This window comes from Psammomys obesus, unplaced genomic scaffold (assembly GCF_907164565.1).
Source record: "Psammomys obesus unplaced genomic scaffold, mPsaObe1.curated_primary_1811, whole genome shotgun sequence".
NCBI classification, from domain to species: Eukaryota; Metazoa; Chordata; class Mammalia; order Rodentia; family Muridae; genus Psammomys; species Psammomys obesus.
In genome coordinates this window covers 890,546-910,535 of record NW_026590707.1, presented here as the reverse complement: position 1 = coordinate 910,535, position 19,990 = coordinate 890,546, and the positions used below count along the sequence as shown (strand labels likewise).

Sequence of the window (19,990 nt, the reverse complement as noted above, 5' to 3'; positions counted from 1 at the left end):
TGTGTGTGTGTGTGTGTGTGTGTGTGTGTGTGTGTGTGTGTGTGTGTATACATACACATGTGGGTGCCCTTAGAATCAGAACATAGTGCTAGATCCTAGAGTTACAGGTGGTTGTTAGCTACCTAACATAAGTGCTGGCAGCTGGTTCTCTAGAGGAACAAAACTGACAGAATGAATGGGGTTTATTAGAATGGCTCACAGGCTGAGTAGTCCTACAATGGATGCCTACCAACGTAAAGGCCAAGGATTGGGTTCAGTTTACCAGGCTGGATGTCGCAGCAATCCCAATCTGAAGTCCTGGAGGATTCCTAGAGAGCTGCCAGTCTTCAAGTATGTGCTGGAATCCTGAAGAAGTAGGTTTTGATACCAGTGAAGGAATGCCTCAGCATCAGAAAAGATGAACTTGCCCTAACCCTAACCCTGAGTGAGGGCAAGCAGGCAAAAACCAAAGGCTTCCTTCTTCCGAGTTCTTGTATGTGGGCTGCTGCCAGAAGGTGTGGCCTTGAGTTAGTGTGTGTCTTTCCAACTCAAATGATGCATCCAAGAAAGTCCCTCATACATGTACCCTGCTGCTTAGGTTTTAGTTGATTTCAGATAAGTTGACAACCAAAATTAGCCACCTTAGGATGCAAACTCCAGCCCTCTGAAAAAGTAGCAAGTGCTCTTAATGACTGAGCCATCTCTCTAACCCTTTATTCAGGATTTCAGTGTTTTTTCTGAAAGAGTGGTTTATGAATAAGCCATCATATTGTTGGATCATCCTCATGGTTGATTGTCTTTTTTTCTTTTTTTTAGATTTATTTTTTTATTTATTATGTATACAGTGTTCTGCCTGCATGTGTGCCTGCATGCCAGAAGAGGCCACCAGATCTCACTATAGATGGTTGTGAGCCACCATGTGGTTGCTGGGAATTGAACTCAGGACCTTTGGAAGAGCAGCCAGTGCTCTTAACCTCTGAGCCATCTCTCTAGCCCTGTTAATTGTCTTAAAGAAATGATTTGCAAAGTTTACTACTTTATTGTAGGAGCAGATTTTTTTAATGGTATGTCTTACAGGCTAATAAATTATACTACTACTTGAGGAACAGTTCTAAAAGCAATTTATTATTTAATAGATGAAGGATAATTTTAAAAAATTGTTGAATTTTTGGTTTCTCAAGCACTTAATTTAGTAAACTTTCAGGTACACATTTAATGTCTGGGCTTTAAAAGGAAAGGTAACTTCTGACCTTTAAAATTTTTTTTACATAATGCTATCGTATTTAAATGTTTAAAAATGTATGAAAGAGAATAAATGTATTATAATCAGGTTCTTAAAAGGTTTTTCATTTTTTAAGAGCTCTAAATAAACATTTGAGAAATTTAATTTGTGGACACTAAAGTCTATTCCCAAAGGTCAACAAAGCCCGAGCCATTTTTAAAATTCAGAAACCTTAATCTGAATTTCTGGTGAAATATTTATTTAGTTTCTTTAGGAAAATGGTAGTTCACAAGTACTTCCAAACAGAATGATTTGTGAAGATAGGTAATATTTTTGACACCCTTTTTTGGCTTCCCCTAGATTAAAATGGTAAGGGCCTGCTGCAGAAAGTAAGGCGTGCCCAGTGCCCCTGCAGACTACACAGGGTCTGTGGACTGGCCGCTGCAGCATGGTCATTACTCACTGCACAAAGGTAGGAGCCTTTAAACGAGGACAGGACAGTTGGTGGGCATTTGGAAAGGGTAAAATTTGGTACTGTGGTGCAAAGTTGTTGAATGTTTCTGTAGCTTCTCTATAACTGTCCTCCCTTTTCTGTTTCTTTTCTCTTAAATTGGTCCAGAGTTTCTTACTAAAAATTTTTAGAGTTATTTATGTTACATGTATGAATGATTTGCCTGCATATCTATCTGTGTAACTTGTGTATGGCGAATGCTCATGGAAGCTGGAAGAGGGTATTGGAGTTACAGATGGTTTTAAGCCATCCTCTGCAACTGCACCAAGTGCCCTTAATGCTGAACTTTCTCTTTGGGAGGGGAAAATGAGAAGGAAGGAGGAAGATTGTAAGTAAGTGAAGGCCTCTTAGAGTTTTATCTAATTTGTACTTGTTTTTTCCTCTGTCATGTAAACTCTGTGAATTTACTATCAAACATTTTATCAGAGTTTTTGTTTGCTATTGTGTTTTAAAAAATAAAAATAGAGGGGCTGGAGAAATAGCTCAGTGGTTATAAGGAAGTCTGGTACTCTTGCAGAGGACCGGAATTCAGTTCCCAGTGCCCACATCAGGTGGCTCACAATCACTTGTCACTCCAGTACCAAAGAATCCAGCGCCCTCTTCTGCCCTCCATAGGCAACTGCACTCATATGCATATACCCACACAGATAAACAGGCATACACATTATTTTAGGAACAAATAAATCTTAAAGTAAAAAACAAAAACAAATTAGCCTAATTTTGATAGATCTACCTCCTGCTTAGTGAGGGTTTAGATATATAGCTCAGAGAGCTTAAACTTGCAATCCTTGTATCTTAAACTCCACCACAAAGTCAAGAGTGTGTCACTGTGCCTAGCTTCCAGTACTTGTTCATTGCCATAGCCAAGTGTGCAGCTTCCAGGCTTTGTTAATAGCCATATGGGAAGGAAACTGAGAGACAATACCTTGGCTCCTAACATGTTGGGAAGTCTTGGTTTCGTCATGTTTGCTTTTGTTTTGAGTTTTTGTTTTGTTATTCTCATTTTCTTGTTCTCTTGGGACTCTACTTGTATTTTTAAGCATTTCAGAAAATTTAGGTGTAGCTATAACCTTTTTGCTTCTCATTTCAAAATTCTTCAGTGAATCCAAAAGAAAAATGTTTTTCTTGTCTAGCATGATAGTTTAAAATTTTTATTTCATATCCTATAAAATATATTTATATTCTATGACTATTAGTCTTACGGTGTACTCAGGTAGTTTTTATAGTGCAGTCTGTACAGTATAGGTTAGAGCATGGACATTAGGTGCAGTTTGAAAATAATTCTGTGTTCTGAATTCCCATATATGGTGCTTTTCATTTCACTTTCATGGTCTAACTCTTTCTGTTGTGCATATAATTGTATGTTTTGCTTGCATGCTTTATTGACAAAACATAAGAGCAGTCTGTGTTTTGAGTTTTATAATCCTCAAATGCTCATTTACAAAGCCTGTTGTTAGGTTATCTATTTACTGAATTACCAGAATTATTCTTAGAAATAGTTCTTTAAACTGTTAGGGGAGATATTAGAAAAGCTGTAGCCACAATTGAAAATAGATCTTTGGGGGCTGGAGAGATGGCTCAGTGGTTAAGAGCACTGTCTGCTCTTCCAAAGGTCCTGGGTTCAATTCCCATCACCCATGTGGCAGCTTAGAACTGTCTGTAACTCCAGTTCCAAGAACTCTTGACACCCTTTTACAAATGCACATAAAATAAAATTAAATAAATTTTAAAAAGAAAATGGATATTTAAAAAAAAAAGGTTTATTTATTTGCATGTTTTATATATCTGGGCATTTTGTCTGCACACCAGAAGAGGGCGTTATATGTGTTTGTGAGTTGCCATGTAGGTGCTGGGAATTGAACTCAGGCCCTCTAGAAGAGCAGCCAGAAAAAAGAAAAAAAAAAAAAAAAAAAAAAAAAGAGCAGCCAGTGCTCTTAACTTATAAGCTAAGTTATCTCTCCAGCCCTGAAAATATCTTTGAATAGTGATTTTGATGCAGTCAGTCGGTCAGTCAGTCAGTCTCTGTCTGTCTTACTCAACATATAGTAAACATATTGTTTTATTATATGTGTTTCTCAGGCTACCCTTGATCTTCCTGATCCTGGTTCAGCCTTCATAGTAGCTGGGATTAGAGCTGTGTGCCACTGCATCCCATTTTGACATTAATTGCTATAAAAACAAAAACAAAAACCATGATTTTTTTTTTTTTTTTTGAGACAGGGTTTCTCTGTGTAGCCTTAGCTGTTCTGTACTTGTTTTGTAGACCAAGCTGGCCTTGAACTCACAGAAATCTGCCTGCCTTTTCCTCCCTGAGACTATGACCAATTTTTAAAACTAAAACTGAAATATGTAAAAGCAAAGAAACAGATACATAAATATTGTCCCATATATTTGAATATGAAAGAGGTTTAGGTGCAGATCTTTGACCTTGAAGGAAATTTGGCATTATGAGTGTTTGCTAACCATGATTTAACCTTGATGGACTAGTTACTAAGAACTGTTTGTTGTTGTTGTTTGTTTGTTTTTTTTCAGAGAATGCAGAATCTATTGACCTTAAACAGTTTTTTGACCAGCATTTTTCACATATATACTATGTGTTTTTTGAAAATTTTGTGACTATTGAAGCTAGTCTTAAACAGAAAGGTAAGATGTTAACATATATGCTGGCTTGTGTTTATGTTTCCAGTAGTCATAAGTATTAACTTAAAGCGAGAATATGGGCATTAGAATTTTAGTATTGTTTTATTTTGGTACCTTTTAACACTATTGTCAGGTGTATTTGAAAGGAAACAACAGACTCATGTGACTGTTTTTATTGTTTTGTGAAGGCTTAGAATATTTGCATTTTCCTGGTCAGGTTTCCTCAACCTACCTTAGTTCTGCCCTAAGAACCTTTGAATAGCAATAGGAATAGTGTTTTTTGTATTCAAAGGTCTTTTAAAACTCAAAATATGTGATGATTGGTTATTAGAAGTATAAGCTAAATTTTTGTGTTTATCCTGGGAATTGAATCTAAGGCTTTGTACATGCTAAGTGAGGGTTTTACTGTTGAGCTACTTCCAACCCCCCAGACCTATAATGTAAATTTAGAATAATTGTGCGAAAAAATAGAAAGGACTCTCAATTCTGTCTGTATAGTAAACAGACCAGGCTTTAGGATTTTGCTAAAGAATCACTGAAGAAAAACCCAATGGTTGAAATTCAACAGTGAGTAGAAAATGGTATATTTAAAGTAGTTTTTCTGTTCAAAATATTTCAGGTCACAAGTCTCAAAGAGAGGAATTGGATGCTATACTTTTTATTTTTGAGGTAAGTGCTGTGAATCATACCTTTTAAACTTTTTCAAAAATAATTCTTGGTATATAGAAATATATTAAAATTATTAGACATATATGATTTGCCAGCCTTTTGAAGAACTTAACTTAAAAATGTATCTGACTGAATTTGTGTATTTTTGAGGTGTATTTTAGCAACACTTGTTTATGCATTTGATAACATTTGCAAAATGAAAATTCTAATTTGTGTAGTTTACACAGAATTTTCTTTAAACCTCTAGAGCTGTCCAGGGAATTTGTCATTTTTTAATTTGTTTTGCTTTTTTATTTTTCAAGACCGGGTCTCACTTTGTAGCACAGACTAGTCTAAAATGTGCTATGCAGTCAAGGCTGGCCTTGAACTCACACAGGTCTGCCTCCCTCTGCTTCTCAAGTACTGAGACTAAAGGTGTGTGTCACCACGCCAGGCTTTATCACTTAGTATTGGTACAGGGTCTTATAGTGTTGTGTGAAACTGTTCCTGTGTGTTTGTGAAAAATGTCTACTTACTCCAGATAGAGAACTGATGATGAAAGATTAAAGTAGTGCTACCACACCAGAGTCCACCTTTGTGAAGCTGTGAAGTTGTTGGGGTCACATGAGTATGGATGAGGTGTTACTTAAAAAAAGCATGAATGACCTAAAGACAGCTACAATGAAAGTTCACCCCAGCATGGGTGATGGTCCCAGAAAGTTGGAACCCTAGAACTTCGTGCAAGTCATACAGACAGCTTCCTGTTTGTTTAACCTTATGGTTAGAAAGTGGGTACATATGGCAAATTTCAGGGACTTCCTGAGATTTGTGAGTTATTTACTTCTTGAGGCTTAAAGATAGCACTTTAGAACTTCCTGAGTCTTAAGGGGCTTTCCTTCCAGGATGGACTTTTTGAACTGGGAGGAAATTGCTACACAACTTATGTAACCCAGGCATGCCTTGAACTTCTGGTCTTTCTGTAACGAGTGTTGGGACTAAAGACATATACCACCATACCCAGCTCATTTCTGCTCTAATGGCTTTTTATTATAAATTTAAACAAAATAGCCTTGTCCGTCCTTCCTTCCTTCCTTCCTTCCTTCCTTCCTTCCTTCCTTCCTTCCTTCCTTCCTTCCTTCCTTCCTTCCTCCCTCCCTCCCTCCCTCCCTCCCTCCCTCCCTCCCTCCCTTTCTTCCATCCTTCTTTCTTTGTTTCCTTTTCTCTGTGTTGCCTTGGATGTCCTGGACTCACTTTGTACACCAGGCTGGCCTCAAACTCACAGAGATCCACCTGCCTTTGCCTCCCGAGTTTTGGGATCACAAAAGCCTTGTTTTTAAAATTATTATTTTGAATTAATCTGGGGAAAGTATTTAAAAATAAACAGAAAGAATGCTAAAATTTATTTATATTTTGAACACATTAAAAAATTAAGCCCCTCTCATCCCTATTTTAAAGTAACTTACTATCAGAGTAAATAGTCATAGGAATATTCTTATCTTTATTGAGAATCTAGAGACTGTTAGAAAGCCAAGGCTAGATCTGATGACTTTAGAGACAAAGAGAGAGCCTAAAATCCTGTTTCTCAACGTTGAGATGGCTGTGTACCTGCAGTCTCCAGATCTTGGAGGGGGACTACTTAGTGGACAGGAGGAATGCCTGGGCCCAGGAGTTCATGAGCAGGCTGGCTGCCTGATAGAGTAAGACTCTGTGACTCTGGACATAATGGTACATGCCTACAGTTGTACCCTTTGGGAGGCAGGAGAGTTACAAATTTTAGGCAGGTTTGGTCACATGCTGAGAAGAACCTGTCCAAGAAAGAAAGAAAGAAAACAAACAAACAAACAAGGTGCCAGACAGTAGTAATTGGTATTCTGAAAATAATTTTCATTGTTCTTGAATCCTTTGCAACTTGATTTTGTTTGGTAAGGAAACTACCTCATACATGAAATAGTGAACACTGATGTTTCAGGGACGAATAAAGTGTCCCTGGAGAATGCAAGATAATGGTTGCTTTATATTCAGAATTCAGAATTAACAGAATTCCTTTTCAGAAAATTGAAATAATAGAAAAAAATGTGAAAAGTAATGCTTTCCTGTGTGTAACATAGGGTATCCTGTGCTGTGGATCACTACATTTCATTAAAAAAAAAGATGTGAGATCAAAGTGGCTTTTTTTTTTCTTTTGGGGGGTATTGTGGTTGTTTTGTTTTGTTTTCTTTTAGCTCAAATCCAGGGCTTTGTACATGATAAGTACACATTCTACCACTGGGAAAAAGAAAAACCTCCCATCTTGGTTTTTTTTTGTTTTTGTTTTTTTTTTTTTTTTTTTTCATCTTTTGAAAAAAAATTAACCTTTGTCCTTATTTTCTTAAAGTTGAATTCTAATGTATGGTATCTGTGTTTAGAGACAAATGATGAAAACGTAAATCATTAAGTGACTACTTTCTGGTTAAAAAACATCACTGTTATGTGATGTTAAAGTGGGACAAGACTTGGATTCTTCTTTTTCTGTAATTGAATGCACATAAAATTTTTTAATATTTTTATTCACATTAGAAATTAAAAGACCATAAGCTGGACATGGTAGCTGTGTGCCTATAACCCTTGAAGAAGATCATATTTTTAAGATTAGCCGTGGTTAAATCCTGTCTCTAGATAGAGTTAAATCTAAAGTGTAATTGATCAGAAGTTAGTACTGCTTTTGATAGCTCTCAAACTTACCTTTTTAAGCTTTCTATAATTTTATCTTTTGTTACACTTGTTAGCTAGTTGTGGGAGACATGTAGGAAGGAATAGGTGCACATGTGTGTAAGACATATGTCACTCTGTAAGACAGGTTGTGTCAGCGTTGTGGAGTTAGACATCTCCTACCTCTACATGGATTCCAGGGAGCCAACTCAAGTTTTGTAGTAACTGTCTTTCTTGATGAGCCATCTGTCTGTCCCTAAACTTTATATTTTGTTTATTGTCCCCTTTTATGGAATCCAAAAGAAGGATAAATTTTAAAAGTGCTTACTAGCCTCTGGTCAGAATAGTGTAAAGACACAGACATGGAAATAGGCATATTGAAGTTACAATCTTGCTCTATTCATTTGTTAGATTTCTACCCTAAGTATATTACTCAATTCTTTTCTTTATTGGTCAAAAGAGATGTTTGGGTTGATTGCAAGGATAGTGAGACACCATTATATAAAGTGTGTAGTTTGAGTTTATGATCATCCTTTATTAATGAAGTGGCTAAGTAGTGGTTATAACAGCAGCAGTACAACACACACAATGTCATTCAGCAAGTGGATGATGACTGAGCATAGCTTAGTAGTAATTTAGCTGTTATTTTGTAATAATCTACATAATACAGTAGAAAAGAAATAAAAAATTGAAGTATATATAGAAAGCCTTTTAGCTAGACTATAAAGCTTCTAAATTTAAAATTTTGCTTTCCCACCTATGTCAGCATCATGGAATTCAAGTACCTCTGTACTCACGTGAATTAATTAATTAATGCATCATGCCCTATTTTCCCACTCCCTTTCTCCTTTTCTCTTTTCTCTTCCTAACTTTTCCTTTTTTCCCCCCTTCTTTTTCCCTGTTTCTCCTTCTTCCTTTGCTTTTCCTCTTCCCCCTTCTCTTGTAACTTTTATCTGTTTTGGCACCAAAAGGTGTCACTTCATTTAGGGCAGGTCTTTCTGCTTTAAGAAAATCCCTCACAGGAGTACCAGATGCTTGTACTCCAGATCCAGTCAAGTTGGCTACCAAGATTAACCATTCAAAGGAGAATATACTTATTTTTTTTAAATAACACTATTAAAGATAAATTTTAATAATTTTCTTGTCCTCTATTTCTTTAGTATCACTTATTACTTTTTGGGTAGGAAAGTTTGCATTTGGTATACTTAACCTAATGGCCCTCTAATATTTCATATTTCACAATATTTGATTTTTAACTTGTTATTTTGGTTCTTGTTGATTTTTAGAAAATTTTACAACTTCTTCCAGAAAGAATTCATCAGCGATGGCAATTCCATAGTATTGGTAAGTAATATAAAATATATATTTCACATCTAAAATAAATTATACAATGAATTATCAGTTATTTTTGATGAATTCATGGTTTGTTTTACTGAAAACAGATTATAAGAGGCTAGGGAAACGGCTTAGTAAGTAAAGTGTTTGCTGGGCAAATCAACAATCTGAATGCTAATCCCTACCCAGGTAAAAAGCAGAAGGTGGCCACATCCATACCAGTGACCCCAGTACCATGGTGTGTGTGTGGGGGGTTGTTGAAGACAGGCACTGAGGCTCTCTGACTAACTAGTCTAGCCAAAACCACAAGTTCCTGGTTCAGTAAGAGACCCTGTCTCAAAAAAATAAGGTGGAAAGCACTAAAGCACTAATACTAACCTCTGGCTTCCACATTTCACACACACATGCATGTGTAAGCAGCACACACATGAATTTAGGAGCAAATAAGATGTAGTGCCACAGCTGTCTAATCTCATCTATTTAGGATGCCTTAGCTGGAGGATCACAAATTCAGGGCCTGCCTGGGTAAACCACACCCCATGTAGACATGAAAGAATGAAGAAAGAGCCAGGTATACAATACAGTGGTGGAGTGCTGGCCTGGAATGCTCAAGACTCTAGACTCAACCCTTAGTACTGTAGGGAGGCAAATACAAGAGCAAATCGGGAATCGAAAACAAAAAATTAAATGAAGCGCCTCACTGGCAAAGTGTGTTTGCCGCTCTTACTGAGGAACTGGCTTGGGTTCCCAGCATCCACACCAAATAGTTAACAACTGGCTCTGACTCCAGCTCCAGGGAATCTGACACCTTCACTGGCCTCCAAGGGCACCTGCACTCATATGCACATATTCCCACGTAGACATAAACACATTCACACAATTAAAAATAAAAACAAAATTTAAAAAACCTTATTTTATGTATATGTGTATGTGCCTTCTTGTCTGTATGTGCACCACATGCATGCAGGTGGCCAGAAGAGGGCATCACATCCCTTAGAGCTGAGTTAGAGGTGGTACTACACCACCCCAGTGAAGAACTGTGGGAACTAAACCAGACGAAGTGAGTGCTCTGAACCACTGAGCCGTCTCCAATCCCCAAAATAAATTTTAAAAGAAAAGAAACTCATAGGTTTATTTAGGCCTAATTTTTTTGGTCAGTCTGGCAAATGGAATCTTTTTCAGAAATCTCAGGAAAATAAGGACTATTAGAGGTGGGGGATATTGATGTAATGAACACAGATCAAAATCGTAGGTAAAATGAACATTGAGGGTTGGCCTGGGGCTCTAGCTCAACATAACTTCTCTTCCTAGCACGCGGGTAGCCAGGCTTAGGTCCTAGAGCTGCTCCCATCCAAAGAGCTTATAAATGCTCTTTGCATACCATATAGCAACACACCTTTTTCAAAAGACAAGCTTTTAACGGGAGTCGAATATTATAACATAGCATAAAAGAAAATAGTAATTGCTAATGAATAAATCACAATAAAGTGCTCAAAAGAATAATGAATTCTTAATTGAACTTCATGAAAATGGTCTTGAAGATTGTCTTTGTAATACTTTTTGAGACATCTGAACTTAAAGGATTTGTTGCATTTCTTAAGGAATGTAGTCTTTGATATCCAAAAGACCTTTCTGTTACCTAGTTGTCATGATTAAAGCATTCCAAAATTGTGTATAACTCGTAAAAATTCATAAGTGGTGGTTTTTTTACTTTGTCACTCAGATGATTCCTGCAACTTGTTGGCTTTTTATGAATTGTTAATGTAGGAAAATGTGACTGTAGTTGATATAAAAAGTAACTTTATAGATAAAATTATTTTTTATGTAAAATTCAGTGGCTTTAAGAAAATAGTCCTAATATTTTAGTTTTTGGATACTTTTATCCTCTTCATATAGTCTTTGAAGCCATTTATTATCATAATGCTAGCCTTCACTATGTTGTAGGTTCCAGGACAGCCTGGCCAAAAATCCAAAAATTAAAAATGCAGGAAAAAGCACCAATGCACATAAGATAAAAAAATAATAAAAAATTATAAAAGAAAGAAAGAAAAAGTAAAACAGCTCACAAGTTCTTGAAAGAAGTGTTTGGTTTATCTTGGTAATACCAACGTCAAGTATTTCTTTATACATAGAAAGTACACATAAAAATAAAAATGTTGGTTATATTGAAGTTTACGCACACAGATACACACATATATACACACGCACCACACGCATGCTTTTTGCTGTTTTTTTAGATAGGCTTCTAAAGCCTAGGTTGCCCTCTTCCTTGCTGTGTAGCTGAGGTTGGCCTTAAACTCTTATTTTTCCTGTCTCTACCTACCCAGTATTGGGATTAAAGGCATGAACCACCACACCTGGGCTAAAATTTAAGGCATTTATTGTTCATGAGATAATACTACTCCCCAATCAAAAAATATTACTTTTTGTTTGACAAAAATATCTCTAATTTATAGAAGCTGACAAAGAATTAGTAGGCAATATATAAAGCACTTTTTTCCTTTTCTTTGTTTGTGTCTCTCAAACATCCTGACCACAGCTTCCCCTCCTCACAGCCCCCTCTCCACATCTCTGTCCCAGTCTCACTGCTCCTGTTTCCCTTCAGAAAAGAACAGGCCTCCCAGTGATGTCAATCAAAGATTGCATAGCAAGATGCAATAAAATTATGCAAAAAGCTTGAGTTCTACACTTTGAATTTGTTTTACTTTTTGAATTCTATAATAAACTACATAAATGCAAGACTGCATATATTAAAAGCATAGAGGCTTATGAGCATGCTGTTGAGCTATAAGAATTGCTGACGGCAATTTGCTATAGAAACTTCTAATCTCCCAAAATGTACACTGACAGCATCTATCCCCGTGTTGCTGTCTGTTTCCCATGGTGTAGAGTACATACCAACAGTTTTTTGCCGTACTATACTCCTTGCCTTTTCAGTTCCTGGGGAGCCCGTGGTCGTTGCACTTCTTTGTCTCATGGGTGCCTGGCCAGGCTGATCACGACTCCATCCTCTAGAAAATGACTTGTCAACTGAAACTTTCTGAAATTCATGTCCAACTCCTAGAAATGCAATATTAGTATGTAGAATATTGACTGCCTGATGGTTATCTTTCAGTTATCATGGATATGTTGTTGCAGATTCTAATGTTCTTACAATACATTGTAAAGTAACTATAGCCAGGTGTGGGGTTGCACACCTTTAATCCCACACTCGGGACCCAGAGGCAGGCAGACTGCTGTGAGTTCAAGGCCAGCCTGGTCTACAAAGAGAGTCCAGGGCAGCCAAGGCTGAACAGAGAAACCTTGTCTTGAATCTGATGTCCTCTTCTGGCTGCCAACAGTACCTGCACACATGGCATTCACTTACACAAACACATACATGTAAGTAAAAGTAACAGATTTTTAAATAAAAAAGTCTTATCTACTTGAAAATTATAAAAAGACACAATAAGCAATTAAATAAAGTTTGAATGGGAAAACAAAAAGACAATCAAATGGAAAACCTCAAATGGAAACATTAACACTAATTAGAATATAAAATTTTAGAGTATGTCATTATGTCCTGATGCTATCACATACCAGAACATTGTTACATACTACTTGGCATTGTTAATTACCATAATGATTTTAAAATTTCTTAATATCTGATAAAACTGAAAGTGAGTGATTTCATTTTAACTTATATATCCTAAGAAATGTTATATATTTAACAGGAAATCACGTAGAATAACATTTATTACACTCTTCTTGATTAGTGGCAAAAATTTGGAAATAAGCCAAAAGAAGGTTCATTTTGGTATATACATATAATGAGAAAGTATTAAGGTAGTTAAAAATTAGTTATCTAGACCAGTGTATGTAAATTTAAAAAGCTAATATTACATATGAAAAACAACAACTTGTAAATGAATTCCTGTGAATAAGGTTTTAAGCAATTGATTCTAAGCAATGTATGGATTTATAAGTAAGTAGTAATATAAAAATAATTTTATATGTGATAATTACAAAATGTATATAATGTTTTCCTCTAGAGAAGAAAAGAAGAAAATGATTTAAGCCTCAATGTGCTGTTTAATGGTTAATTAAGTAAAACAATATGTTTAAATTTTAACAGGCAAAATGTGTTTGGATTTGTTCATAGTGAGTGATGTACCTCTGGATGTTATGGAATCAAAAATAATTATCAGGACACATTGGACATAATAAATGGTCTTTTGGTTGATTAAAACCTTTTTACAATAGTTTTTGTATTTGTGTTAATTTTTTTTTTTTACATTTTCAGTATAAATAAGAGAGATAATAGATTCTTGTGTTAAACAATTTTTGGGATCAAGTTTTGCCACAAAAATCACGTTTAATTGTGCTGAAAGGTGACCTTTTTATATGTCCCTTTGACCTCAGTTTTGATCAAAGGGTTATCAAGGTCACCAAGAACAATGTAGAGATTGCCAAGGACTTGTTCAAATAGTTTTCAAGTCTGACCGAGAACTCTGACATTTATGCCAAGATAAGAAGATGGGGATATTTTCAATCATGTTTTTTTCTTTCAGGGTTGATTTTAAAGAAACTACTTCACACAGGAAACTCCTTAAAGGTATTACATAATTATATTTATTTTCTATGAATTAAAAAAATGAGTAAAGTACTTGGTGGCTCAGAGTGCTTGCTAGATATGCACAGGGCTGTGGATTTGTCCCCAGCACTGTGCGTAAACTGGGTGACTGAAGATGTGGAAGCAGGAGGATCAGGAGGTCAAGCCATGTTCAACTACATAGTTGAGGCCAGCCTAGTAGTCTGCCCTGAGACCCTGTCTCAAAATAGATGGGCAAACAAAAGCAATGAAGCATCCATACCCACCACTCACACTTCTCCAGCCTTGACTTCTTCCTGACTTTTGCTGAATTGTCTCCAGTTCATTTTTAAAAAGTCCCTTAGAAGAACTCAGTGCCTGTCAGTGAATTTTCTTTCTTTCTGTTCTCTCTCTGGGAGACTGTTCATTCATTGATTCAGTTATTTGTCATCTTTCGTGATTTAGGCCATTGGTACAGTAGTTATGCCAGAGTTCCAGACCTGTAGCTGGGACACAAATAAGTAGTAAATGAGATAATGTCAGAGAGCTTTCAAGTAATATTTAAAAATAGTTGTTTAACTAAGTTCACCTTTAGAGTTTGAATAACTGTAGAACTTTTAAGAGACGAGAACACTGACTAGTTCCCCAGCATCCCTGTAGCCATTCCTGCTTTACAAAACCCATTAGCCAGGAACTGCCCTTGTCCTGTCACTTCTTTCTGTGATTATTAGACCGGTGGTGATGGTGGTGGGAAAGCAGAGAGATAAGAAACGGTTTTCTGCTTTTTTTTTTTTCAAATGGAAATTATTACACTAAGTAGTTTATTCTTAGGATCATCAAGCATGGCTGCTTTTTCTCCCCAGTGCTGTGGATTGAACCAGGGCCTTGCATATGCTACCACTGAGCCATATCCTTTTTTTAAAAATTATTTTATTTTTATTAATTACAGTTTATTTACTTTGTATCTCCCCTGTACCTCCCTCCCTCCTCCCCTTCCAATCCTACCCACCCTCTTCCCCACCCATGTCCCTCTCCCAGTCCACTGAAAAGGGAGGTTCTCCTCCCCTTCCCTCTGACCCTAGTCTATCAGGTTTCATCAGGAGCGGCTGCATTGTCTTCCTCTGTGGCCTGGTAAGGCTGCTCCCACCTCAGGGGGAGGTGATCAAAGAGCAGGCCAATAAGTTCATGTCAGAGACAGTCCCTGTCCCCATTACTATGGAGGCCACTTGGAGACTGAGCTGCCATAGGCTACCTCTGTGCAGGGGTTCCAGGCCATCTCCATGAGTGGTCCTTGGCCGGAGTATCAGTTTCAGAAAAGACCCCTGTGCCCAGAAGTTTAGGATCTGTCTCTGTCCTTGTGGAGTTCTTGTCTTCTCCAGGTCTTACTGTCTCCCCTTCTTTCGTAAGATTCCCTGCACTCTGCCCAAAGTTTGGCTGAGTCTCAACATCTGCCTCACTACCCTGCAGGGTGGAGCCTTTCAGAGGCCCTCTGTGGTAGGCTCCTGTCCTGTTCCCTGTTTTCTCTCTCTTCTGATGTCCATCTTCTTTGCCCTTCTGAATGGGGATTGAGCATCTTAGCCAGAGTCCTCCTTCCTGATTAGCTTCTTTAGGTGTACAGATTTTAGTAGGTTTATCCTATATTATATGTCTAGTATCCACTTATGAGTGAGTATATACCCTGTGTATCTTTCTGCTTCTGGGATACCTCACTCAGACAAAATTTTCAGGTAAATGGTGGGAACTGGAAAAGATCATCCTGAGTGAGCCATATCCTTAGGCCAAGTTTATTCTTGCAAGTCTATAAACTTAGATTTCAAAATAATGGGAGTTGTATAGATATCCTCTGGATATCTGTCTTCACTTTTCATCTTGTATTTCTCTTTCTTCTACAAAATATTTTTCTGTTCATGAAGAAATACTGTTATTTTATTTTATTTTAGATCAGACGGGAAGGTGTTCGTCTCTTCTTGTTATGGTTGCAAGCTCTTCAGGATAACTGTAGCAAAGAACAGCTCTGGATGTTTTCGTGTTTGATCCCTGGATTTTCAGCACCACAATCTGAATATGGACCTCGAACTTTAGATAATCTTATTAATCCTCCACTCAACCTTCAAGAAAGTAAGATTAACAAAGTGTTTTCTATCAGTGGCCTTGTTTTCCATAGAGTTTCTTTTTTTAAATGTATGGGTTTTTTGTATGTGCACTGTTGTGTGTACACAAATGTGTTTGTAGTATATGCACGTGTGTCAGGTGTGCTTGCCCGTGCCCGCCATGTGGAGGCCTGACATTGAAACCTGGGTATCTTCCTCACATGCTTCTTCATGTCATTGTTATTTTTGAGGCTGTTTTTTTACTGAACCTGAAGCTCACTGTTTCAGCTGCACCACATGGCAAGCAATCCCCACCCCCATCCAGTCTACTTGTTTTTGCCATGTAGCACTGAGCTTATGGGCATTCAAGGCCAATTTTTTATGTGGGTGCTGGTGATCTGAGCTCAGGTCCTCCTATTAGGTTAGTAGGCGCCTCACCCACTCAGCATCTCTGCAGCCTTCTGTGGGTTTTTGTTTGTTTGCTTTTACTGTCAAGTGTCTGTGTAGTTATCACCTGATTGTGAGGCAGTGTTTAGAAAGGTCTGTGTTAGTACTGCTGTGGCTTGGTGAGGTCAGCAGATTAAGTTGGCTGTTGGAAAAGTAATCTGCTACTTAGTTCTCAAGAGGAAGCACTCCCATGCCATACTGTGTTTGGGGTATGATCAAGGTTAGTGAGAAGTCAGAGGGAAGTTGGTAAATTATTGTGGGCAGGAGCCTTTATTGTGGTTTCTTGGGAAGGAAGTGGCAAGTCAGTGAGCGCAAGTAAAAATCAGCTAGTATAAAATTCAGTTGACAACAGTAGAAAAAGACTGTCCCTAGTTGTCTAATTCTTGGCTCTGAAGCAAACAAGACCGAAAAAAGAGTAGCCTTGAGTGTTGAGTATAAGAAAATTCCTGGGGGTGTGTACTTGTATATGAGTTGGAATGAGAGTGATTATTAGCAGCTTAGTCAAGTATTACCTCTAAGAATTGGCCAGTCCTAGTAAGGATATTATCTTTGGCTAGACAAGTCCCAGATAGCAGAGTATCTAAATTGTATTAAGAGTGATATAGCCAATCTCACATCATGTTTTGTTTTGTTTTTTTCCACTTGTGGATTTTTTTCTTTTGAGACAGGGTCTCATATATCGCAGGCTGACTTTAAACTCAGTATGTAGTTAAGGATGATCTTGAGCACAGGATCCTCTTGCTGGGAGGTATTGGACACTACTTCTGGTTTTAATTCTTCTTTAATTTCTATTTCTTGTGTATAATTTTGTATGCTGGAATTAGTTGAGAGGTACACAGAAGTAGAAGTGTTTTTGTTTATGCAATAACTGTAAAATGCTGCATATAAAATTTTATAGATCTACAATTGTATTTTTATTTTAAATTTAATTTGTGATTTTAGAACTGTTATTTAACTTCTTTCTGTTTTGTTACTAGTGAATCTTTGTCCTTTTTCCCCTAAGATGTTCTAGTGTTATTTTTTTCTTTGCTTTTTAGTTTTTCCTTGTATTATTCTGCTTAAATAACAGCAATTTTATTTTTATTAAATATGTTCTTTTACTAGTAAGTGTTTGTGATCTGTAGTGCTGCATTAATTGACTAGGCTGCAGTAACAGAATGCCACAGAGTAAGTGGCTTCATGGCAGAAGTGTATTTCTTAGCAGCGTCCACAAGTAGATGCTATTAGGTCTGCTTTCTGGGGAGCGTTTTTTCTGCTTGCAGACAGCAGCTTCGCATTGTATGCTCACGTGATTTTTTTCTTTTTGTAGTGCACTTGTGTGCATATGCACACAGGCCCTCTGGTGTTTCTTCTCTGCTTATACCCAGTTCTGTACATTTAGGGCTGAACCCTAAATGTTACCTCGCATGTTCTCTGTTGAGATGCTGTCATGTTGAGAATTCGTATCCTAGCATAGGACTTTTGGGAATATATAATTCAGTTCATAACCTTTACTTTATTGGATATTTCATCTTATTGTAATATGTATTTCTATAAATTGCAGATTTTTGTAGCAAAGCAAGCTATCCTTGTAGCATAAAATTTTAGAATCTATTATAAAATCCATAAATATACCAGCTAAGCACTTATATCTGTTTATTTGCATGTCATTCTGAAGTATTAAATTAATGTTTCATCACCAGTTTTTCTTTTGGATCACTGCCACCCCATTTGTGTAGGTTTCCTTTTGTCTCCATTTTTAGAACTAGTTTTTTTTCCCCATTAGTTTCAATTGAATTTGACCATTTCTTTTGAATTCTCTTTCTCAGAACAAAATTTAAACTTTCCATTAAACTATTTTTTATGTGTATACATGTGTGCCTACTTATCTGTCTATGAATGAATGCATGTTTTCACAGAGGGCAGAAAAAGGTCTCAGGTCTCGTGGAATGAGAGTAGGCAGTAGTGTGGGAGCCCCATGGTGTGGGTGCTGGGAACTGAACCTGGCCAAACAAGAGCAGTGCACATGCTTATGTGCGGAGCCCTCTCCAGCCCTAAGAATATACAAGGTTTGCCGTTTACAGGGCACAGAAAACAACTGTCTGTGCATTCCTCTTAACTACTAAGTCTTTAGGTCTTAATTGGGAATTTATAGCTTTGCAAAATAAAGCACTGGTACTGTGTGAAGACAGGATAAAAATGATAAAGGTTGTGCCTTTAACTACTAAGTCTTTAAAATGAGTGTTAGAAAGAACATGTTATGCATTATGTTAGAATTTTAAAATACCCTGGCTTGGGCAGTGTGACCAGTCACTGACTGTGCTGCTTAGGAAATTTGAGGACATTTAGCTAACTATGTTTTTTTTTGTTTGTTTGTTTTTATCAGCATTTGTTACAGTGAATTAATATCTGAAAAGTAAAGAAAACAAATTTCTCACGAATAAGAATGCTAATTTGATGAATAAGCACCTTGCACTAATGTTCTTACCATATTTTAGCATCTTGTAATTTGACACTCCCACTGTAGATCTTCTCTAGTGAGGTCCATGCCCCTTAGTCACTACATACCTGCTCATCCTTGTTCTGTTTCCTCGTAATCAAAAATTCACAAAACAGCCAACTTTCAAGTTTATGATAATTGTGGACTGTATGATCAGTATGATCTCAGTTGTATTTCAACATGTGATTTTTAGAAAAATTTAAAAGCAGTTTTCATTGCCTATTTGTTTGCTAAATTTTATTTGGTCGTACTTTGTATAATAGAGTTTGTCTTACGATTACACAATTCTCTTGTCTTCGGATAGCTCAAGTTACTATAGAGGAAGTCACCCCTCTTGTTCCCCCGCAGTCAGGAGATAAAGGACAAGAAGACCTCACAAGCTATTTTCTTGAAGCACTTTTAAAATACATAGTAATTCAGGTATGTTACCATCTTTCCATTGCACGGACATATGGCCTTCTCTCTGCGCTTACTGCATGCACGCTCAGAACTTTCTGTATCCATTCTTTTCTTTTTCTTATGAAAAATTACTCTCCTTTGCTGTACTGTCTGGATAATTTTCCTCTTTTCCCATTGCTTTGTTATAGTAGATAATTTGCTTATTTTTTGAAAAGTGACAAATTTTTATTTCTGAAAATATGGTACTATAATTTCATCAAGTAAAAAAAATCACTAGATAATTATGACATTCTCAGAACTTGTATTTGTTACCTTTCTGTTGCTCTGATAAAACATTGTGATCAAGGCTACTTCCACCAGAGTTTATGGAGCTAACAATTCCAGGTAGGAAAGCAGGGCAGCGGGGCAGCAGGGCAGCAGGGGCAGCAGGCCGAGGGCTCATAGCGCTATCTTGCACATGAAGCAGAGAGGATGAACTGGAAATAACACGTCTTCAAATTCTCAGTGTCTGCCTCCAGTGACACTCTTCCTTCAACAAGGCCACACCTAAACTTCTCCAAACACTCCCACCAACTAGGAGCTATATGTCAAATACATAAGCCATTGGGGTCATTCTTACTCAAACTGCCATAGATCTGAAGAGACAGATGTGTATGAAGTAGACACTGTTCTGTGTATATAAATGTGTGTGTTTGTGTGTGGAGGCCAGAGATTGCCAGCGGTTGTCTTCTGCAATTCCTTCTTTATCTCATTTTTTGAGATAGGGTCTGTTGGTCTGTCATTGAACCTTACCATTTCAGCCAAATTGGCAGGTCACTGAACGTTGGGGATCTTCTTAACTGCTTCTCTCTATCCTACCACAGATGACAGCCACAGTACATGGTTTTTACTTGGGTGCCTGGATCCAAATTCAGGTCCTCATGTTCACACGGCAGGTGCTTTACCTCCTGAGCTGTCTTCCTAGCTTATGCTTTGACACAAG

At 37.2% G+C, this 19,990-nt stretch overlaps 1 protein-coding gene across 3 annotated transcripts in view; it reads left to right on the top strand.

The window, feature by feature from the left end:
- The window catches only part of Ralgapa1 (Ral GTPase activating protein catalytic subunit alpha 1), a 230,518-nt gene that overhangs the window by 22,686 nt on the left and 187,842 nt on the right, over nucleotides 1-19,990 (top strand). For all 3 annotated transcript variants that reach the window (XM_055608685.1, XM_055608684.1, XM_055608686.1), the window contains exons 2-7: nucleotides 4,245-4,355; nucleotides 4,972-5,021; nucleotides 8,975-9,032; nucleotides 13,574-13,617; nucleotides 15,534-15,711; nucleotides 18,914-19,029. In XM_055608685.1, coding sequence (XP_055464660.1) covers nucleotides 4,245-4,355; nucleotides 4,972-5,021; nucleotides 8,975-9,032; nucleotides 13,574-13,617; nucleotides 15,534-15,711; nucleotides 18,914-19,029 — 557 coding nt within the window. The remainder of the gene's footprint in view (nucleotides 1-4,244; nucleotides 4,356-4,971; nucleotides 5,022-8,974; nucleotides 9,033-13,573; nucleotides 13,618-15,533; nucleotides 15,712-18,913; nucleotides 19,030-19,990) is intronic.